A 22,114-nucleotide genomic window follows, 5' to 3' on the forward strand; every position below is an offset into this window, starting at 1 on the left:
AAATGGTGGGACTATAAAAATTATATATGATGTAATTAAAGGAAAGGTTTTTTTAATAAGTTTATTAGTAACTTGGGATTAATGTAAATGTGCTTATAAGGGAGTTGTGATTATACAGGGGGTGACTATATGGAAGGACGACTGTATATAAAATTTTAGAGATAATGATTTAATTTAGTTATTTAACCCAAGAAAAACTCAAATTACAATTATAACTTAATTGCTGATCCGCATGTGATCGATAGAACAGATATAGTAAATTACGGCATTATGTTTAATAGTAAAAAAAAACGCGTTTGAAATCTCTTTTTCCCCATGTCAAAATCCCACATTACTCCAGGAAAACTTGTTGCAACTGGTAGTATTGTGCCAGAACTTCATTATGGTCCATATTTACGTGACTGGTGGATTTTTTCTAAAGAAAAAACTCAAGAAAAACAAACATATTATCCTATTCCTTTACGCTTAGGACTTGAAATTATAATCCAACTTAATAATAACCCATTTATTATACGTATAGTTCGTAATGTTCATAGCTCTCTACAACCTGGCTATATTTGTGAAGGAAAAGGACAAAGTAGTGGTATTAATACAAGTGCTTCCACGGCTATTACTTCTGTTTATCAATCTGTTTTTGGTAGTAAAACGAAATATGCAGGACTCTCTTATTTAGGTATAGACCAACCTGAAACAGCACAAAAACTATTAGAAGGAGTCATATTTCGTCCTTTTGTTGTTGAAGTAGAAAATATCACAGTTTTTGTTAGTTGTCTTGGTAAAATTACTATATCAAAAACAAATAAAATTGGCCATAATTATGCAGCATCATTATTTCATAAATACAAAAGAGTACAATCAGTTTTTTATCAACACGTTGATAAAAATTCTTTTTTAATTACAATATATCAAAACAGTCAAATCATTGCTGAATATATAGATATTTCATCTAACGCTGTTTGGAAAAAAACTGGAGTTTTGACATCTATATTAGGTGAAACTTTATTTGTTATAAATCATTCTCTAATTTTAGATAGAATAAACCAAGCACGTCAAGAACTTTATTCAAATAAATTGCCTAATGAATGCACACTTGCAGATTGGAATAACGAAATAATTATGGAGCATTTATATGAATTGTATTTAAAAAGAAATATTAGACGATCAGTTGAATGGCATCAAATATTTCAAAATTGGATACAACAAAAAAGTAGCATTATTGAATTATATACCCATCTTGATGATATATACGGTATAGATTATGAATTTCAAGAAAGAGAATTGCGGGCGTGGTATACTATGCTTCGTGCTACAGGATGTACAAATATTACTCCATATAACAAAAATATTTCTTGTGTAAGTATAAATACATATATGGTGTTATTGATATTGTAAAATTATAATATTAATACTGTACTATCTGTAAATCTGTACATTTATAGAAGGAGTTTTGGACGAATGCATCTGAACCTGAAAAAGATCGTGAAACAATTGCCAAATTATATGCAGAAGGACTTTTGTATGTAACTTCACCAACTCGTGCATTATGGGATTATTTTCGTAATAGTTATAATACAAATTCCAAAGGAATAGATGGTAAAACACGCATATTATCAATAATTGCAGAAAAATTTACATATAAGGAGATAATTGAAGAGTTAAAGGTAGTGTGAAATTTTTGATATATTATAGAGACATGTATATAATATTTCATTACTCATTAGTATAATTATTTAGGTTTCACCTAATTCAGTTAATGCAGCACAAAAACATTCCAGAATTAATGGATCTGGATGTCCTATACTGGAAAAGCCAGTTATTGTTCGTTCAAAAATGTCAGAGATCAAAGAAAAAGAATTCCAACTATTTTTTGCAGACAAAGCAAATATAAACATGAGTTCTTACAAAATAGACGCAAAAACACAATTACCAATACTTTATTTGAAAGATCAAAAAAGTGCTCTTTGGGAAAAATTTTCTGCTACTTATCCTGATGGAATGAAACGTACTTCTTTTATGTCCCGTTTACAAAATAGCCGCTTCAAATATAGAGAAGATTTGGGAGGGTTGTGTATAACTTGCAATGATTATAGGTATCAACCTTTTGAAAATTTGATTGAATTAGCGACTATAAATTTTTCCAATAAAATTCAAAGGGTTAGTATTATTGGTTGAATTTTTATTTTCTTGTTCAATTTAATTATATTTACATATAATTTTTTTGTAGGATCAGTTAATCCATGAACTAGAATGTTTACGTCGTCATTTAAAGCGAAATTACGAAAGGGAATTATTTGTACATAAGAGTGGTACTACCGATCATGTGAATTGTATTAATCATTGTTTATTATTTGCATTTGGAGAATGCACACAACAACATTTTTCACGGTGTCAAGAGTGTGACAAAATGTTTATTTTATTCAAAGATCTTACTAATCAACTTGACGTTATCCATCATCCAAAACTCTTAGAATATCAAGAACAACTAACATGTTATTTGGCTCATCAAACTCGTAAAGCATACCTAAATGCTCAATTTAATTCTATTTTATGTGAATTAGATGACCATGGAGCCATTATTGTAGTTGATTACAAAATGCGAATTTTACCTGTAACAGCTCGGGAAACAAAGAGTGAATTTTTTGGAAAGCGTGGATGGACTCTCCATACGACTCTAGTGTTTCAAAAAGACAAAAATAATTCCGAAGAATTAGATATTCAGGCTTATGACCATTGGAGTTCTGATACCAAGCAAGATGCTTGGTTTACAGCGTCATGTTTTGAATCAGTATTTATGACAATTAATCCTAAACCTCTCTGGATTAAAATTATTTCGGATAATGGAGGACATTATCATAATTCAGAACTAATGGCAATCATTAGTCATTGGTATGATTGGTATAATGTAGAAGTACGTGGATGGATTTTTCTTGAACCAGGAGAGGCGAAAACAACAGTTGATTCGCATCACGCAACGGTAAATAATTATTTTGATGTAATTTTTATTTTTTTTCTCATTTTATGTTAAACAATTATAGATTGCACATGCGATCAAAAGATATGTTAGAATTGGATGTGATCTTACTGAAGGCGAAAATATTGAAATGGCACTTCAAGATCTAAGCGGGACATCAGTATCACACATAGAACCAAATCGGGATATAGAAACATTAGTTGATCAAGAAAATTTAGATCAAGAAAATTCGAGGTAAGTTTATTTTCAATTATCTCAATAAAATAAAGATATAATCGAAAATAGAATGATAGATCTATAATTTTATAATAGATCAAAAGTGTAAATTTATTGTGAAATCTTATTTGTAATAAAAAATAATAACACGTAGTAAAACTATTTATAATTGAAAATACAATAAATAGAACACTAAAACTAGTAAAACAAAAATAAAAAATAGAATCATTAGGTTTATAATTTTATATTAGATCAAAAGTGTAATTTATTTTGATTTTATTTATAAACAAAAAAAAAAATACAACTATACCGGTAAAATTATTTATAATTGATGAAAATACAATAAATAGAATACTGAAACAAAAAATTACTGGTAAAACTAAATAAAAAATATTGTTCATAAATAATGGAGCGTAATAAAAATGATAGAACGCTAGCAAAAAAAAAAATAATATCAATTATAAAATTACATAATAGGGATAATCAAAAACCAAAAAATACCAAAAATACCAAAGAAAAAAAATCTAAAACTATACCCGGCATCTCAAAGTGGTTTGAGTGGAGTTGGCCTGTAGCAGGTCAATTTGCTGGATACGTTCGTGCACGCTCTCTTCCACATATTGGCAAATGGATCGATTTCTCTCCTGCGCAAATTGCTAACCTTTGTGGTACAGTTTACAGACCCTCCCCAACAGTTTCAGAGCCAACTGAGCCAAATACTCCTTGGATAATGCCGAATCCTAGTATAAAAACAGGTTGTATAATTATTTATTGCTGCAAATTTGAAATCATGGAAAACTAAATAATTACCTGTAATTATTTATAAGATTCGGAGTTTCCAATAAATGAGGTGATGAATGAAATCGTTGAGAGCCAAGCTATAAGGTAATATCGCCATGAATTTTCGTCTTATTTTATACTTAGCAAAATACTAACGCTAAGTAACTAAATCTTCAGCCTTGAACAAGAATTTCCTCTTAAAAAAGGATGGGCCTTGAAGGAAAATCTAAAACTTGGTAATAAAGGTGGAGGTAAACGTATATCAAAAAAGGTTGTTCAGTATTTACAAGGTTATTTTTTGGCTGGAAATCTGAGAGCCGTGGATCGCTATTCACCAGAAAATATGCACACCTGTTTAGAAGAATTGGCTGCAGAGGGAGAACTTACCTTGGAAGAAATACCAACAGTAAAAACCATCAAAGAATGGATAGGAAGGTATAGTGCTAATTTCAAAAAGGTAGCATCAGAGAAGGCGCTGGTTGAAAATATGGAAAGTAATCAAAGTGGAGCAGTTGCGAAAAGTAGTATTAGGCCCAATAAACGCCAAAAAAAAGGTTAAAAACTTATAGAGAGTGTTTTGTTAGAGTAGAAATTAGCGGACTATATCAATAAAACTATTATGAAATCTTCCTTTCCCCTATATAAAACTTCGTAAACTGCAATATAATAAACGGTTTTTTTTTTACAATTTGCTTTTTGAAGATCCTCGTCACACAATTGTAATAGTAAATTACGCAATCTTATAACAAATAATTGGTGATTTATTTAATACAAAATGATCATCAACATTATTATATATAAAAATTGCGCCACATTTTATTATAGAAACTCTATCGATCACATGCGGATCGGCAATTAAAAGTTAAAATATTTCAGTTTAAAAAGATTAAAAGTTAAAATAAAGTTAAAATATATTTATTATTTATATCTTATTAAAAAAAATAAATAAATAAGGAAAATAGTTGGATTATTTGTTATTTATATATATTATAATTTTGATTTTTATTTATTAGAAAAATATAAAAATTATTATCTGATAATAACTAATATTATATAATTGCTAATAATTAATTATATGTAATAATTTAAGTATAAGACTAGTTTTCTCCCTATATGATTTAATACAAGTGACACCACTTATGTAAATTAAATCATGTGAACTTGGTACATATGTATAATGTATATTATATCACTCATAAAAAATAGTAGCCAGATTTAGATTAATTAGGATTAGGGTTAGGAATTTAAGGATTTAGAATTGGAGGATTAGGATTAAATCCCTATAAAAAGTCTACATCCTTAAACTGTACTAGTTTTATGGTTAAAATATCCTTATATAGTAATAATATTCTTAAAATATACTGAAATTTGTACGAACAGTATATTTAAAATAGTGTTCTATAATAATAAATAAGTTTAAATTATACGAAAAATATACTTAATTTTTAAATGTAATATTGACTGGTATTTTAAAATATTCTGATTAGATATGGAAAATATCCTTAAAAGTAATTTATCAGTAATTTAGGTATGTTAATATAATATTCTTAAAATATACTGAAATTGTACAAATGGATATTTAAAATAGTGTTTCGAATTGTAATATTTTAAAATATTCCGGGAAGGACTATATACTATTCGTATCGGTTTCACAAATGACCTGGTATGTGATGATGTGTCCTTAAAATATTCTGATCGAGTACATGAATATTTCGATCGGCAAAAAATTAAATAAAATAACGTAATTAGATTATTTAATTTTATAAACTAAATTTCTTTCTTTCTTTAAAAGACACGAATTATTTTTTGAAAAAAGATGTCAAAAACTAAAGACAAATGCAAGAATTGTGCAGGTAAAAAATGAGAACAAAAAAAAACAAAAAATAAAATGTGTGGCAATATAAATCGAATTTTATATCAATTTTTTTGAATCAATATTTCATAATTATAGATTTCGATGCCAAGTTAGAGTTCATTATTTTCATTATTTTTATTTTGTTTTTTATTAGTGCATTATTACTAAAAGTTTCAGAAACAATGCCACCGGGAGAACCAGGAGGACCATCACCACCAGTAATACTAGGAGGAATTATTAGGACAAATGGTTCTGGATTATCTTTAAAATATCGATCTTTCTAATCTTAATAGCACGGTTGGTAAAGTCTTTCTGAAGGTTAGTTTTAAATTACTATGATTTTATATTTAATATATAGGCGAACACGGTATAGCAGTAATATTGAGATTTTGTTATGTATAATTATTATAAAGTTATTAATCCAATTTTCATATTTATATTATAAGCATCGCGAGATATCGAAGGAAATTCAAACAAAAAACATGTTAGGGAAAGTGATGGTAGTTCTTTTTCATCGTTTCTTTTGTTGTTTACAAAAAGTAAAATTCTTCTTTACTTATTTATAGATGATCAAGTAGAAATATTAGAAATATCGGATACCAATAATACTAACGAAGATTTTTGTACGTTTCAAATTATGTCTTATAATCTTAATAATTAGAACAAACAATAATACTAAATTTATGTTTATTGTTTCTATATAAGGCTCAACCCTAAAAAATGATAAAAAAAGAGTGAAAATCGGTAAAATTTCGTATTTTTTTTCTACTTTGTTGATTAACAAAAGTAATATTTACTTTTTGGTATTTTAAATTATATTAGGCAATACTTCGATATGTAAAAAAGTGACTAAACCGGGTATTGTATAATTAACAGAAAGCAAAACTTGTGAACTTGAATCTGAAGTAATATATATATATTTTTTTCTTTAGACAAAGAAAGTTTATTGGCTATTAGTAATATTGGAGATCCTATTATAGATTCATTATTCTATTCTTTGGGCAAATTGAAAAAAACTGGAGTTAAAAGTGTAGCAATGAATTTGGTTAATAATAGTATCCGATTTATCACATTAGACTGAATTTATAATTTTATATTATAAAATGTAAAAAAAAAATAAATAAAAAATTATGAATGATTTTTACGTAGAATAATTAATGTAAGTAAATTATTCGTTCAATTAACTTTTCAGCTAAAATTTAAAGTCATGGGATGTTTATTAAGTTGCCAGCTGGCACAATATATACAAAATATTTTAATTTTACGATAAAATCGCAACTGTACTATGGCACTATCTTATTATTATTATAAAACTCATGATTTCATCATCAGTCACTCCTCCTTTCCATCATAGTCTCCTTCCTCTTCCTCTACGTCCAACCCCTCCTCCTCCTTTCCCTCCTTTTCATCATAGTCTCCTTCCTCTTCCTCTACGTCCAGCCCCTCCTCCTCCTTTCCCTCCTTTCCATCATGACCTTTCCCTTTCATGTCATTATGAATTTCCTCTACCTCATTATCGTCCAGTTCCTTTTCCTTTCCCTCCTTTTCTTCTCCCTCATCATCTTCGTTAATTAAATCATCAAATCCATTTATCAAGGTTCCATTTTTTTTAGAGACCAAATTTAGCTTTGACATACATTTTTTTTTAATCGAATAATTCCCATTGATTTCCACCACTTTTAACATTAGACTTTTTTTAATTATACTTGCCAAAGTATAGAACCCATTCTCATCAATACTACAATATTGAAACCCCAGATATTCAATATTTTTATTGGTACCCTTTAATAATGCCTCTAAAATATATATAACACCTTTTTTACATATCAAACAATCATTAATTATTAGTTGTTTTAAATCCGGCCAGTTAGCCAAAGATCGACTAAGCATTTTCGATGTTTTTTTAGTGAAAAAATTATCTTCGAGATTAATAATTTGTAACTTCTTACACAAACTTAAAGACTCTATTATTCAACAAAGATCTGAGTTATAAAAGCTGTTTCAAGACAAAATTACTTTTGTTAGTGTAATTTTATGTTTATGTAGAACCATAGAAAGCAGTTTGGAACACTGTTTTCCTAAAACATTTTCTTTTATTGAAAATGTTTCTAAATAAGAAGTTTTCCTTCTCGAATTCAATAACGATTCTAATATAACTGTACCTCCTTCGCCTAACCCCGCGTCGTCGATTATCAAGTGCTTTAAATTAACATTATTAGTTAAAAAAACTTTTAACGCCTTTGCACCGCTTTTTCCTAGTGCATTTTTACTAATTATCAGTTCTTCCAAATTTGTGCTTTCTTTAATTACTTCGCATATTTTTCTCAAAATTTCAAAGGTTTCTTGTTTGTTATTTTTAGTGAAGACACTCTCGAGGTTCAATTTCTAATTCAAATAAAAACTTTAGATTTATATTTAAAATATATCTTAATTTGTATAATAAGGTTAACCTTGAACTTGGTAGTTTTAAGCGTTTTGATTAGTTTGTCAATTGTATTATTCGTAATTCTGTTCTCACTTAAGTCGATTTCTGGCAAGATATCCATGTTTACGATATAAAATTGGATGTTGAAAAAAAAGGAAAAAAGAGAGTTAAAAGCATTTGCAGTTCATTAAGAAATTTCACACGATTCTCCATATTGCGGTTGAATACATAAAAAAGGAAAAAAAATCCTCGTTAATATGACCTAAAAAGAAATTTTACATGATTTACTATGTCATCAATCTTTTCATCATTACACCAGTATTATGCCCATAGTTAAATTTTAATTTATTAATTGTTAAGTTATTTTCGGTTTCTTCTCTTAAGGAGAATCATGCGGCTTAAAACTAAGCGCATACATAGGATTGGTATCGTCCAAGACTCAGGTTTCTTCTTCTAGAAAATAAAATTTTCTTGAAGAGGATCCTGCGGCTTAAGACTGAGCGCATATCGATACTTGTTCTATCTTATTTATACACATTGTTTTTGCTGATTTTTATTTCTGAAGACTCATACTTCACGTATATTAATCAATCTATTACTCTATTTTATGTCTTCCTTCTATATAGATACTTGAAAGAAGAAACCATTTGGAACGGCCTTTCAGGTAATTAGGTGTAAATGTATTTATATTAAAAATATTATAACTAACGTTTTTTCATTTTTAGAATCAGAACATCTGGACTTTGGAATGGACTTTAGGTAAATATGAAAGAAAAACATATTTTTGGAATGATGAACTTTCGGTAAGTTTCATCAATATTTTTAAAATTTTTGTTTTACTGTTGTCTTACCATTATTTCTCCTATTGTCAGGGACCTCTCGCTACACTAAATTGAGATTGTCAAAGTGAAAACCTTCCCTTATTTGTTAAAATTGCCCTTATTTAAAATCAGTATAGTCAATTTTTTTACTTTATCTACGAATAATTAAAATTATCATTATACCTCCTAAAATATTAGCTAATATATCGTACTGTCATTGCTAAAAGTAAAAATTACTTTTACTAATTTACTAATTGTTGTTATAATATGACTTTAGTGACAGTAATAATCAAAGCTTTGATGTTCCATTTCCTTCAGTGTTAGAAGATACATCTAAAAGGTAATTGATCGATTATTTATAATAAAAAATATAACTTACATTTTCCTAATAATTACTTTAGCGATGATCAAATTCTTGATGATTATGATTATGGACCTTTTAAGATCATTGATAATTATGATAATGATAATTCAGAGACAGAAAGTGGTACTTCTGAAGAGTATGATGGTTTTGAGGAATTTGAAATAACAGCAGAAAAAGAGAATAAAATATGGGACGGTATGTTTAATATTATAAATTTAAAATTTTAAACTAGATCATTAATTAACATTTAATTTTTTAGATACATAAAAACGTATACATAAATAACATATCGGAGTTTTTTTCATGTAAAAATAGGCTAAGCCACAAATTGATTTATTTATTTATTTATTTATGATAGTAAACGATAGCAATTATAGCAAGTTTATTTAGCAAATGTTAGAATGCGCAAACAATAAAAGATTGCATATTATTTAGCCTTTTATTCATGTAAAATTACTAAATTACTTATAATGCTAATTTATAAATCTGGAGGTTGCAACGCTTTTCGAGTCCATTTTTTATCATTATAATATAAATTCATTCTAATTATAATGCAAAACTATTTGACTGCAAAAAAATTTTTTTTTCTCTGTTTACTACCTACTCATTACCAACCATCTCGTCAAAATTAACCCCTGAAATATCAAAATATTCCTTAATAATTTCAATTTTAATCCTCTTGTTTTCCCTATTTCTTTCTTGAGTTTTTAATTCTTCGTCATAACTAATCAGCTTGCCTGTACGGACCAAATTGATCCATATTTCAAAGTTAATTGCCGTCTTTACTCCACTCTTAAAAAAACATGCGCTTAATTCTTCGAAAGAATCTAAAAGTCGCCAATCAAAATTGGCTACTTCTAGTAACCTGTATATATGTGATGCTCGCTGAAGCATCAATTCCAAATTCGGTAAAGAAATTAAGGGGTAAAATTGAGCAATTAATATTTTTGCTTGAGATTTTGTCGTCTCTGATTGTTTTCTGTTTAAGTTTATCTCACAAAAAGCCTGTAATTGTATGTATGACTTAAAAAACCCGACATGAAACCTTAGTTCCTTGCGTCTGGCCATTTCTTTATTTCCTTGCTCATTTGCTTCTCCCATTACGGATAAAAATATATCCTCCGATAAATCTTTTGCAATCTTCTTGAATTCATCAGATAATTCAGTAAGTGATGAAGTCTTTTCTTGCACACGAATTGGTAAAATTTTAAAAGAACTGCAACTTTTTTGATTGTCATCAGAAATCAAATTAATACGTTGAGTACCACGAAAAGATTGAAAATCTTGTGTTGAATTAATCTTTTCCAAATGACTAATGAGGGCTTCTCTATACTCTTCTTTTTTACTGAAGATTGACCTATCACGTATAGGTGGATTATTTGGCAATTTACCAATATAACCTAGCAGCTTATGCAAATCTTCCGCCAATCTTATACTTGCCATATCCAATTCTTTGAATTTCTTTAATTCGATAATATTTGCCTCGAAGCTGAGATCCGAGGCTTGATTATAATCATAATGAGGAAAACTGGCATTAATTGTTATATCATCGGAGTTAACGTGATTTGGCTTTATCACTAATGTTTCTGTGGAATCCATAAATCGTATATTATTATTAACCAAGTTCATTGTTACACTTTTAACTCCGGTATTTTTCAATTTGCTCAATGAATATAATAACGAATCTATTGTGGGACCTCCGATCTTATTAATGGCCAATAATATTTTTTCGTCTAAAGAAAAATATATATATTATTTCAAATTCAAGTTTCAGAGTTTACTTTCTGTGAATTATACAATACCCGGTTTAGCCCTTTTACGCATCGAGGTATCTAATATAATTTAAAATAACAAAAAGTAAGTATCTCTTTTGTTAATCAACAAGGTAAGAAAAAAAATGCGAAAATTTACCAATTTTCGTTCTTTTTTTATCATTTTTTTGGGTTGAACCTTATACATTACAATAAATAGAAAATAATAAACATAAATTTAAATATTACTGTTTGCTCTAAATTACTAAGATTATAAGATATAAATTGAAACTTACAAAAATCTTCGTTAGCATCATCAGTATTGGTATCCAATACTTTTACTTGATCATCTATAAAATATAAATAAGAAAAAAGGAATTTACTTTTTGTAAATAAAATTGTGTTAATTAATAACTATTTAATAAACTTTAATATTACTGTTATACCGTGTTCGCACATATATTAAATATAAAATCATATTAATTTTAAAACTAACCTTGACCATGATCCTGTTCTTCATTCCTATCATCATTGTCAAATTCATTATTTATATTTGGTTTTTTAGTGCCATTATTACTAAAAGTTTCAGAAACCCCAACCCCGACACTAGGAGAACCAAAAGAACTATCGTCACTTGTAACACTTGGAGAAATTATTAGGACCAATGGTTCTTGTTTATCTTTAAATATATCCAATTATGAAATATTGATTCAAAATTGAAGTAGATATTAATTGATTTATTAGAATTAGATACAAAATAAATAATTAACTTTGCAAACCTGTTGCAGGCTGTTCTGTTTCGGGTTGTTCTCCAGAATCAAAATTATAAGGTAAAATACTTTTTTGCAGCTGGATAATTGGTATTTTTAATGATCTTAAAGAGTCCATATTTTAAAATTGCGATAAAGGTGGTAGAAAGAATTCAGTATTTTTTTAAAAAAAGAAGAGAATTAGAGAAAGAAAAACCAAAAAATGAATTTTTAATTTTTTTTTTGATAAATTTATTAATCGTAATATGTAATTCTATTTCATGGCTTTTTTGCTGCGACATATTAATCGTAATATGTAATTCGATTTTTTTTTGTTTGGACATATTAATCGTAATATGTAATTTGATATTGAATTACATCTTTACATCTTTTAATGGAAGCGGTGTATTTATACTTTAATGGCAAAGTGGATTTGATGAACCAAAAATGGAAGTGCACGCGTAAGATTTAATTGTGTTATAATAATGATGTTCCACCACCTTAGCGTGACACATTAAACTCTGTGCAACATCCACATTTCTCCCATTCGGTATTTTTTTTTCCGCAAATAAAAAATTTTCTCACTAAAAAAAAAATGACAATTTTGATGGTAGCAGAATGTAACAGTTAGGATTGACAAAAAATTTTTTTTTCTCGTGTGAAAATAATTATTAGATATATAATAAATAAATAAAAAAAAATAATAGGTGGGTTATTAAACTTGCGCAATGTGCAATGCGATCATAAATTGAATCATTACGTTAGACGTTTTCGTCTTACGAACCGGGAGACCTAAAAAAATCTTCAGGTAAAGAAAATTTATCATTCAGTTACACGTTGATTTTTTTATTAAGATTTATTTGAAATATATATATATATATTTGCCGATTGACTTTAATATCACAACAGTGTTCGTACAGTATAACATATAATGTATAACGTCAGGTTAGGTCTGCATCATTTTCGTTTACATTCATTTATATCTTTCTTTTTTTCATTCTGTCTTTTGGCTCTTTAGTCATTTTATTCGCTGTCTTTTGGCTCTTTAGTCATTTTATTCGCAATACCTGTAATTTTATTGCACTTTGTATTGTCACTACTCTTTGTGCTAGATTTTATCCTTCATTCTTAAAACTAGTTTACCAAGCACGTCAATATTTACAACTTACAACAACGTTTCCCCTTTTCCCTCGTCCCTGTCCCCTTCTTTGTCTTCTTTCTTGGCCTTCTTCATCCCTTTCCTCCCCTTCTAAACGAGTAATCCTAATAAAATAAAAGTGAAAAATTATATTAATTTAAGGAAACTTATTAGCAAAAAAGTTGATTACTTACTTCCTCTCTGCCTTCTTTAATTCATTATGTACCTGCAGCAATTCTCTCTGGTCATCTCTGTAAAGCCCGATCCATACCATTCACTTGCTCTTGAAGTTCCTGCACCTTTTTTTCCAATTCCTTTATGTAATCTAATGGGGGAAAAAAAATTGGTTAACTTGATCTATGCGCAGCTCGACCAAGCGGGTTTCTCCATCTTAGGTTGACACCGATACCGCTTAGATGTCCACAGATTCGTTTTAGAACAGACGTCCACAAGTCACCTTTAGAACAATCCAAAGACGTCCACAGGATCATTTCAGGACAAACGTCCACAAGCCCTCTTTAGAACAATCTAAGCCCCCAGGATATCATAGAGAGGAACCCACCTGCAACTACCTGACGAGCACTTCCTCTCTTGCTCTTAATGCGAGCAATTCATTTTTCCTTCGAACGTTGAGAGCGGTGTCTGACCATCGTGAATCTATTATATAAATTAAAAGTTATTCCTATCATTAAAACTATCTCGGCAGGCTAAAACCTTCCAAGCAGACCACAGTTTTAGACGTTACGAAAACTTAAAATAATTTTTACGTAATTGGATTGTATATATAGGAAAAAATGCGTGAGAAAATACATGTTTCAAAAAGAAGGATTTTAGCAAATACACGAGAACGATAAGATCTGATGAATTTTTTGTGAAATGGGAAAAATGGGGACAAAGAAAAGTACAAAATTAATTACAAACAACGTGCTAGAAACTTTAATCGGAATAGTACAGTATGTCGATCTGGTTGTTAACTGAAAGTAAAATTTACTTTTTGTCAGTATTCGTATTTTATTTTATAAATTATACAAATATTAAATAAATGAGCTATTAGTAATTACGTAAAAGTAGCAGATCTTGTTTGACAAACTCCTTTTCTCGTGAAAAAATGATTTTTTTTCTCACAAAACTTGTTTTGTATGGAAGATATATCATTTTTATTTCATATGGGAACATATCATTTTTTTCTCCCATCAAAAAAAAAAATTTTTCACGTAGTTCTTTGGGGAACAGAATAGTTGGGAGAACTGAATTATAATAACATATAATTTATTAACAAAATTATTCATTTTCTATACATTTGCAATTATTTTCTAATTTATTTTCTATTTCTATTATTTTGGTTTAACTTTTGTTGATATAATTCAACGGCAAATGTTTTTTGCCGTTTTAATTGTGTAATTTCTAAATAAATGTTAGTAATTGATATATATTATTTATACAATAATAATTTATAATTACCTTTATCTTTATTTTCAATTGTTTCGTTTAAAGAGTTGACCTAAACCAATTTTTTAATTAGAAACCAGATAACAACCGAATACAATTATATACTCCATCTTTTATTAAACCCTCCAAAAAAAAATAAAAAAATAAAAAATAGAAGAAAAAAAATAAAAAAAGCTATCTAAAAGATCTGAAAAACTACGGGCGAACCTAGTAACCACTCTAGGCGGTTCTCAAGTGTTCACTCACCTTATCTCTTTTTCTTTTATTATTCGAAAAGGATTTATTTTTTCGTTCTTGTAATTTATTTTGACTTCTTTTGTGAACCATCTTCATTTGTAAGTTATCATAATTGAAGGGAAAGGTATTTATAAGATTTAAGCGATTTTTTAGAACAAAAAAGATTAAATGTGTAAAATTTCTTATCAAAGTAATTTATAGTGTGTAGATTATTTATTAATGATTAGAACAATTAAACATTGCGTAATGAGGCGTGGACAAATTATGCGTTACACAATTCAAATTATTTATGCGGAGGTAATCTAAACGTCTTCAAATTTTTAATTTAATTCGAATGAAATGCCGAATACTGATATAGTGTATGAGAAGATGAATTAACCAATAGTTTATCATAACAAGATTTATTAAACTAATTAAGTCAAAACTATGTATGATTCGTTTTATACAAGAACGAAGAAATTGTCATCTCCGAGATCAAGTTTATTTATTTACTTGATTTTGCTTTTCTTCCTCTTTTTTTGGGGACATTATTTTGATTTTCTTTGTCATTTACACGTTGTTTCCGGACCCTTTTTGGAGGATCACTTTGAACTTTTTCATTAGTACGTGGTTCTGGTGGCCGGACCTGAACTTGTTCATCAGTACGTGGTTCTGGAGGCCGGATCTGAACTTGTTCATCAGAAGGCTCAACTGGAGGCCAGATCTGAACTTGTTCATCAGAAGGCTCAACTGGAGAAGGAGGATCTTGTTGTGCTTGAGGAGATGGTGGAGGACGGTCCTGTAATGCTGGAGAATTTTGTGGTGGAACTCTTAAATTATTTTCTAATTCATTTTTTTTTTTTCAGATAATAGCCTATTATAAATAAAATGAAATAATTAATTTCTACTATAAACCAACTAGGTATAAATAAAGTTATTATTAACTTACGTTTATTTTGTATAGTACTAACAAGCATCTCCTTTACAGCCCAATCGGCTGCGATTATAGGGAAGTCAGGAGCCTTTTTTTTAAACTATAATATAATAATTTTTAGTATACTTCAAAAAAAAAAGAAATGACGAAAATTAAAATTTAATATTTGCAGAACGAACTATTTGTGCAGTTATTGTATGCTTTTGACTCCTATAATCGGCGGTAAAATCTACATTCTTTTCGTAGAGACATTCTCGCATTATCTTTTATTACAAAAATTTACTATTAAAAAACAATTTTTATCTTTTATTAAAAATTAATAAATAGTTACCAAATAAGCAAGCCAGCGTTGCTTTTCATTTTTTAATCCTAACGCATCTTGTAAATTATATTTAGACGTAGGCTTATATATGGGCCTGAGCTATAATATAGTAATAAAGTAAGAATTTTTGATTATAGATTATTAAAAATATTTTTATATTTTTACTTTTATACCTCAGTTTCGGGTGTTTGTTCCATTTTTTTTAAATTTTTTTAAAAAAATGCGTAAAGAAATGAAGAATCACTAAAGATAGCATGTATTTATACTTTATACTTAAACGTGACGCGACTGACGCGTTGTTTATTTTTATTTTTTATTGATCGCGAAATACCATTTATAGTTGTTCGACACCATTTTCTGATTTTCTATCCTGATGGTCTAACAAAGTGCCTCTCCAAAAACTGACTCATTACCCCTGTGAATAATATATTACGACTCGTTTATGCATCGAAAGCCCAGCTCGAGGACACTAAGGAGACCAGTATCAAACATGTCTAATAACCGATATAACTTTATTTTAGGTTCTGACTGATTGAGAGCCTTGCGAACAATTGGTGAGAGGGAGTTTATACCTTTAAATATAACTTTTGCATTTCACTGTAGTGTTGGTGTCGTAAAGAAAAAAAATATCATGAAAATTATATTATGAAATTATTAATGAAAGATTATTACAAGTATTAGGACTACATTCTTGTCAGTATTAACACGGTTAAATTAACTTCATTGATAATAATACATAAAATATAATGATTCAATTTATCAGTCATCAGTACGAGCGTTGCTCATAACACAATCTCTTAATACAATTAGTATGGCTTTATATGAACCGTTCGTCATAATAGGCTTTGAACAATTATTATGGCTTTTATATGAACCGTTGCTTTCATAATAGGCTTTGAACAATTAGTATGGCTTTGTGTGAACCATTGCTCATAATACAATCAGTATAATTATTACGAATATTGTCATTATTATATCATCTCTAATAACGATACACAATCTTGTAACACAACCTCTAACTTTAATGCGTAAATTTAATACAATCATGTAATACAAACTATGTGATTGTTTATAAAAATAGATCGTTACATAAATTCTATCACGTTTCAAAATGCCATTTCTTTGTTCTTGTCGTATTTGTAAAATAAATTCTAAAGATGGTAACGGAAAGTGGTTGTCTACTAGAAAAACTTTTAAAAAACATCAAAAAAGAGAAAAAGCAAATATTGAAAAAATTAATGAATCTGAAGCAGAAAGCGGATCAGAAACAAAAAGCGATAGTGAATCAATTTCAAGTTGTAACGCAGCTGAAAAAAGAAAGTTCGAAGACGATGAATCGGATAAATCAGATACAAGTTCAGAAAGCAATATTTCAAATAACGATCATGTTCCTGTAATTTTAAAAGACATACCAAAAAGGTAATTAATTAATTGTTTTATAAAAAAAAGTAAATTTTACTTTTATTAAACATTATTGTTATAATAATACTTTAATAATCATCAAAATCATGTTAATTGCAGATCAGAAGATTATGATGATGACGATAGCGATGAGCCATTTCTTGACAACGAAGATTATAATAATGGTAATCCAATTCCTAATAACGAAGATTACGATAAGAATAGTGATAGGCAAAGTCTTGATAATAAAGATTGTGATGAAGAAGATGATAAAGGAGACATAGAAACTGAAAGTGATTGTTCACAAACAAGTGCATATATTTCTGAAGAGAATGATGAATTAACAGATGATGATAAAGAATTTGAGGAATCTGAAATGACAAACATAAACGATGGTACAGTTAATACTATGTTTATTGATTTTAATTTTGATAGAATAATAATATTTATTTATTTTAGATGAATTGATTCAAGGTTTACGTCTTTTACATACAAAAGTACTCCATTCAATATCTGACATCGCATTCAACAAAATACTTGATAATGTTAATTCTAATTTAACAATCTATAAGTTGAAAAAAAAAATCAATAGCATAGTTCCTTTTGAACCTCATAGATACGATACTTGCAAAAACAGTTGTATTGCATTTACATCATCATATGAAAATTTAGCCAGTTGCCCTATTTGTGGTGAAAACAGATTTGATGATAATGGCAAACCTGTAAATACAACATTTTTTTTTTCGGTAAAAGAACGCCTAATAATTCAATACAAGAATAAAGAAAGAGCCGAAGAATTACAATATAGAAGTAATTATTCCCAAAACAAAGGAGAGGAGGAAATATATGCTGATATCTTTGATGGATTGTGAGTATAATTTAATTACTAAAGTAAATTTTTTTTTAAAAAAAAGGCCATTAAAATATGTTTCTTTCAATAGGTTATATAAGGATTTATTACAAAGGGGTTTTTTAAAGATGAACGGAATATTGCACTATCTGGGACATGTGATGGATATCAGATCTTTGAACAACGAACCGATGATTGTTGGGTCATCTTATTAATAAATAATAATCTTCATCCTTCTATTCGTGTAAAAAAAGAAAATCTACTGGTAACAATGATAATACCAGGTCCCCGTTCGCCAAAGAATTTTAATTCTTTTTTATCGCCCTCTTATAAAAGAATTACAAGAACTTGAAGGTATAGCTAATTTTAATATCTAATAAAAATGTATTTTTTCTATAATTGAAATTTTATTTTGTTAAATATTATAGAAGGAGTTCAATGTATAGATGGACGAACAAATGAACCTTTTATTTTACGCGCACATTTATTAACATGGACGGGGGATGTTCCAGCGTTAAGCAAAAGCTTAAACCTCTCTGGACACAATTCGTATAAAGGTTGTCGTTTTTGTATGATAAAAGGGACTTGTCACCCATCAAATAAACACATATACTATCCATCATCTGCTTTTTGCAATATAAGAAATCATGATGACACGATCAATATGGAAAAATTAATTGAAGAAGAAACGAATAAAGATCGAAAAGATGAAATGATCAGAGAAACAGGTATGATTTTCTTGAGAAAAAAAGTAAAAGTATACTTACATCTCTGTATTAATTATTATTACTTTACTATACAGGAATTAAAGGGTCCAGTGAATTGTTAAAATTACAAACATTATTATTTCCATGGTCTTTCCCAACAGATATAATGCATTTATTCTTCGAGAATGTGGCACCGTCAATGTATGCACATTGGAGTGGAAAATTTTTTTATAACAATCTATTATTGTCTAGTGATTATGAGTTATCAAAATCACAGTGGGAAAGTATTGGCATACAAATGGAAAAAGTAAAAAAAGATATGCCTATTGAAATTGGTCGCCCTCCACGTGACATATTTAAATATCATAATGGTTACAAAGCGGTAGAATGGAGAAATTGGATAATTTTATTTTCATTACCATTACTAAAGGTGTATCTGGATAAAAGGTATTTTAATAAAAAGTAAAAAGTTAAATTAATACATTTTTAAATTTTTTTAACTAATCAAAAAGTAAATTTTACTTTTCGTTACATAATAGGCATCTTCAAGGATGGGCAAACTTTGTGAAGTCTGTAAAGCTTTGTTTAGAACCTGAAATATCTGAAGAACAAATTGATGATGTACAAATTTTGCTTAAAAAATTTTCAGATTATTATGAAAGGTAATGATTTCTGTCTTATAATTTATAATTGTATAATAATTAAAATAATGATTAATTATTTTAGAGAGTATTATCAGAACAATGGCCAACGTTTAGCAGCATGTAAGATAAGTTTCCATTACCTCTTACATGTAGCAGATTCTATTAAATATTGTGGCCCTAGTTGGACCCATTGGCAGTTTCCTATGGAAAGGGTGTAACGGTATATTACAACCACTCATTAAATCAAAGATCAAGCCATATAGCAACCTTGCAAATATGCTTACTTTGTTACAGCAATTTTATATGTTACCATTTTTTTCTATCTCAAAAGCTATTTTCAAAGAAAACCCGCTAAAACAATGGAGTAAGGAACGGGTCTTTAGTACTGAAGGGTATGAAGAAGAATTTTATTTCCCTTCTACTCAATATTCTCTGCTGCCAAGAACACAAACATCTGATTAAATTTTACGAAGGATCAAGCAATATAAATCGTAATGATTTAGAAATGGTAATATAAAGCTTTATTTTATTTAATTTTAAATTCATCATTACAATAACAAAATAATTTCGTTTTTTAGGAGGTTAATAATTATGGTGTAAGATATGGAAGATTAAGAACTTCAGATGGACAATATATTAGTAGCTGTTGTATAAAAAGAAATAATAAAATTGCAAGAAATAATTATTGTGCTCAGGTAAAATTTATAATCTTTGATTACTATCATTGCTATTTTTTTATTTTTTTGATATAATTTTAATATTGATTTTATATTTTATTTATAAATATTTTTAGATAAGACGCACAATAGATAAACTTGCCTACAGACCCAATGCGCCTCCTCAACTCGTTATTGTAGATATATATGGAATCGTAAATTATTATCTTGTCCTTACGAATTCAACCATCGTTTACTATCTTATTGTACGTACAATTAACATCAAAAATTGTAGATATATATGGAATCGTAAATTATTATCTTGTCATGAATTGAACCAATCGAGGGTTTACATGTTAGCTTTATGTACAATTAACATCAAAAATTGTAGAAGATGAATATGGATGTAAACATTTTACTCAATTCAGATCAAAAGAATTTATCGATGTAAGATGTTTAGATCATTGTATAGGTTTTGCTAAAATAGATAATAGATATTATATAATTGATAAAGAAAATGCATTTGATGACTCTAATTGGGAAAATATTGGGCATTGATTTCTTGCAGCAGTTCGCACTTATAATAAAACTTTTTATGTTCTAGTAAAAAACCTGATAATTAAGAATATTTGTTGTATATTGATTAATTTCTAAAAATAGCTAAACACGAATAAGATTATCCCATTAACTTTATTTGTATCTAAAAATAGTTAAACACGGATAAGCGATGATGAAATAGATGAAATACCTATTATAAGCAAAACATTTCACTGTTTTTTTATTTTACTTTTCTCTTTTCTGATAAAATATTGGTAATAAGTCTATGTTATTCTGGTAATAAGTCTATATTATTTATAAACTTACTGACGAAAAATATTTTACCAGGAATAAAGGATACAAGATACAAAACCTTGAATTTCTGGAATTAGAAAGTTTTAATTAACCCTACTTTTAGAAGAGAAGCTGACTATATTACAGGGAGAGACGGTATGAATACATAAATTTTCCACCACAATATCAATTATCCAATAGTTAGTTACTGTCGAAATTAATATTAACTGATTCTTTTATTTTTTCTATTTTAATGTAGCCGTGTCAGGTGTTAACTGTAGAATGTAGACGTGTATAAGTATTTTTTTATGTTTATTAACAGGTATGCATCGAAACTTTATTGTATTGGATTTAAAATTAAATAATTAAATTACTAATATACCTTTTCTACTTTAACAAGTACATTAAATTAAATAGGTCCGTGTCGAGGTGTTAATTGTAGACATGTATAAGTATTTTTTACTTAAAAATTATGTTTATTAAACAGGTATGCATCAAACTTTATTGTATTGGATTTAAAATTAAATAACTAAATTACTAATATAACTTTTTCCCCTCTTTAACAAGTACATTAAATTAAATAGGTCCGTGTCGAGGTGTTAATTGTAGACGTGTATAAGTATTTTTTACTTGAAAATTATGTTTATTAAACAGGTATGCATCAAACTTTATTGTATTGGATTTAAAATTAAATAACTAAATTACTAATATAACTTTTTCCCCTCTTTAATAAGTACATTAAATTAAATGGGTCTCGAGTTATTGTGTAATGGGTATGAAAAATAAGTTTTCCTAACTGTATCTTCTTTTCTTTATTTATTTTATTCTTTATTTATTTTCGTTTTATATAGTTTCAGAAATATGAAATTAAACATTTTACTTTACTATAGAAATTATTTGTATCATTGGTTATTAGCATAGCCTTTAAAATGTACACGAATTATTATTGAAATATAATCAAACCATATCGATATTGTATTTATATACTAAAAATATCATTATTATCAAATGTAAAAATGTAATTAAAATAATCT

General features: G+C 28.1%; 11 protein-coding genes across 11 annotated transcripts; 5 read left to right on the forward strand and 6 right to left on the reverse strand.

Annotated features, from left to right (window-relative positions):
- Positions 1 to 315: 315 nt before the first annotated feature.
- OCT59_011099 (uncharacterized protein) lies at positions 316 to 4,526 on the forward strand (the record flags this gene model as incomplete). The annotated part of the gene is made up of 8 exons (XM_025311704.2): positions 316 to 1,353; positions 1,440 to 1,661; positions 1,735 to 2,154; positions 2,225 to 2,974; positions 3,036 to 3,205; positions 3,665 to 3,942; positions 4,015 to 4,072; positions 4,145 to 4,526. 8 exons carry the CDS (start codon positions 316 to 318, stop codon positions 4,524 to 4,526), a joined length of 3,318 nt encoding a protein of 1,105 aa, XP_025169060.2.
- Positions 4,527 to 5,803: 1,277 nt separating this feature from the next.
- Positions 5,804 to 6,903, forward strand: OCT59_011100 (uncharacterized protein; the record flags this gene model as incomplete). The annotated part of the gene is made up of 8 exons (XM_066136293.1): positions 5,804 to 5,820; positions 5,977 to 6,071; positions 6,181 to 6,189; positions 6,269 to 6,322; positions 6,389 to 6,445; positions 6,528 to 6,566; positions 6,645 to 6,680; positions 6,755 to 6,903. 8 exons carry the CDS (start codon positions 5,804 to 5,806, stop codon positions 6,901 to 6,903), a joined length of 456 nt encoding a protein of 151 aa, XP_066000929.1.
- Positions 6,904 to 7,154: 251 nt separating this feature from the next.
- On the reverse strand, positions 7,155 to 7,712 carry OCT59_011101 (uncharacterized protein; the record flags this gene model as incomplete). Its single annotated transcript, XM_066136294.1, has 1 exon — positions 7,155 to 7,712. One exon carries the CDS (start codon positions 7,710 to 7,712, stop codon positions 7,155 to 7,157), a length of 558 nt encoding a protein of 185 aa, XP_066000930.1.
- A 111-nt stretch (positions 7,713 to 7,823) lies between these two features.
- Positions 7,824 to 8,368, reverse strand: OCT59_011102 (uncharacterized protein; the record flags this gene model as incomplete). The annotated part of the gene is made up of 2 exons (XM_066136295.1): positions 7,824 to 8,207; positions 8,273 to 8,368. 2 exons carry the CDS (start codon positions 8,366 to 8,368, stop codon positions 7,824 to 7,826), a joined length of 480 nt encoding a protein of 159 aa, XP_066000931.1.
- A 270-nt stretch (positions 8,369 to 8,638) lies between these two features.
- OCT59_011103 (uncharacterized protein) lies at positions 8,639 to 9,699 on the forward strand (the record flags this gene model as incomplete). Its single annotated transcript, XM_066136296.1, has 7 exons — positions 8,639 to 8,677; positions 8,885 to 8,911; positions 8,973 to 9,006; positions 9,120 to 9,153; positions 9,346 to 9,408; positions 9,470 to 9,627; positions 9,692 to 9,699. The coding sequence occupies 7 exons, from the start codon at positions 8,639 to 8,641 to the stop codon at positions 9,697 to 9,699; spliced, it is 363 nt and encodes a 120-aa protein (XP_066000932.1).
- Positions 9,700 to 10,032: 333 nt separating this feature from the next.
- Positions 10,033 to 12,071, reverse strand: OCT59_011104 (uncharacterized protein; the record flags this gene model as incomplete). Its single annotated transcript, XM_066136297.1, has 6 exons — positions 10,033 to 11,165; positions 11,235 to 11,264; positions 11,344 to 11,382; positions 11,480 to 11,533; positions 11,680 to 11,862; positions 11,963 to 12,071. 6 exons carry the CDS (start codon positions 12,069 to 12,071, stop codon positions 10,033 to 10,035), a joined length of 1,548 nt encoding a protein of 515 aa, XP_066000933.1.
- A 1,012-nt stretch (positions 12,072 to 13,083) lies between these two features.
- OCT59_011105 (uncharacterized protein) lies at positions 13,084 to 13,720 on the reverse strand (the record flags this gene model as incomplete). The annotated part of the gene is made up of 5 exons (XM_066136299.1): positions 13,084 to 13,195; positions 13,265 to 13,296; positions 13,349 to 13,395; positions 13,633 to 13,666; positions 13,718 to 13,720. 5 exons carry the CDS (start codon positions 13,718 to 13,720, stop codon positions 13,084 to 13,086), a joined length of 228 nt encoding a protein of 75 aa, XP_066000934.1.
- Positions 13,721 to 14,388: 668 nt separating this feature from the next.
- On the reverse strand, positions 14,389 to 14,854 carry OCT59_011106 (uncharacterized protein; the record flags this gene model as incomplete). Its single annotated transcript, XM_066136300.1, has 3 exons — positions 14,766 to 14,854; positions 14,532 to 14,571; positions 14,389 to 14,474 (listed from the first exon to the last, which is right to left on the reverse strand). Exons 1-3 carry the CDS (start codon positions 14,850 to 14,852, stop codon positions 14,389 to 14,391), a joined length of 213 nt encoding a protein of 70 aa, XP_066000935.1. The 5' UTR covers positions 14,853 to 14,854.
- A 386-nt stretch (positions 14,855 to 15,240) lies between these two features.
- On the reverse strand, positions 15,241 to 16,188 carry OCT59_011107 (uncharacterized protein; the record flags this gene model as incomplete). The annotated part of the gene is made up of 5 exons (XM_066136301.1): positions 15,241 to 15,578; positions 15,685 to 15,769; positions 15,849 to 15,932; positions 16,001 to 16,090; positions 16,165 to 16,188. The coding sequence occupies 5 exons, from the start codon at positions 16,186 to 16,188 to the stop codon at positions 15,241 to 15,243; spliced, it is 621 nt and encodes a 206-aa protein (XP_066000936.1).
- A 914-nt stretch (positions 16,189 to 17,102) lies between these two features.
- On the forward strand, positions 17,103 to 20,055 carry OCT59_011108 (uncharacterized protein; the record flags this gene model as incomplete). The annotated part of the gene is made up of 10 exons (XM_066136302.1): positions 17,103 to 17,410; positions 17,513 to 17,787; positions 17,852 to 18,260; positions 18,334 to 18,359; positions 18,579 to 18,596; positions 18,671 to 18,970; positions 19,045 to 19,396; positions 19,489 to 19,611; positions 19,676 to 19,713; positions 19,925 to 20,055. 10 exons carry the CDS (start codon positions 17,103 to 17,105, stop codon positions 20,053 to 20,055), a joined length of 1,980 nt encoding a protein of 659 aa, XP_066000937.1.
- Positions 20,056 to 20,098: 43 nt separating this feature from the next.
- On the forward strand, positions 20,099 to 20,807 carry OCT59_011109 (uncharacterized protein; the record flags this gene model as incomplete). The annotated part of the gene is made up of 4 exons (XM_066136303.1): positions 20,099 to 20,101; positions 20,172 to 20,288; positions 20,387 to 20,515; positions 20,610 to 20,807. The coding sequence occupies 4 exons, from the start codon at positions 20,099 to 20,101 to the stop codon at positions 20,805 to 20,807; spliced, it is 447 nt and encodes a 148-aa protein (XP_066000938.1).
- Positions 20,808 to 22,114: the final 1,307 nt, after the last annotated feature.

The sequence above is a fragment of the Rhizophagus irregularis genome, chromosome 19 (assembly GCF_026210795.1).
Source record: "Rhizophagus irregularis chromosome 19, complete sequence".
Taxonomy (NCBI): domain Eukaryota; kingdom Fungi; phylum Glomeromycota; class Glomeromycetes; order Glomerales; family Glomeraceae; genus Rhizophagus; species Rhizophagus irregularis.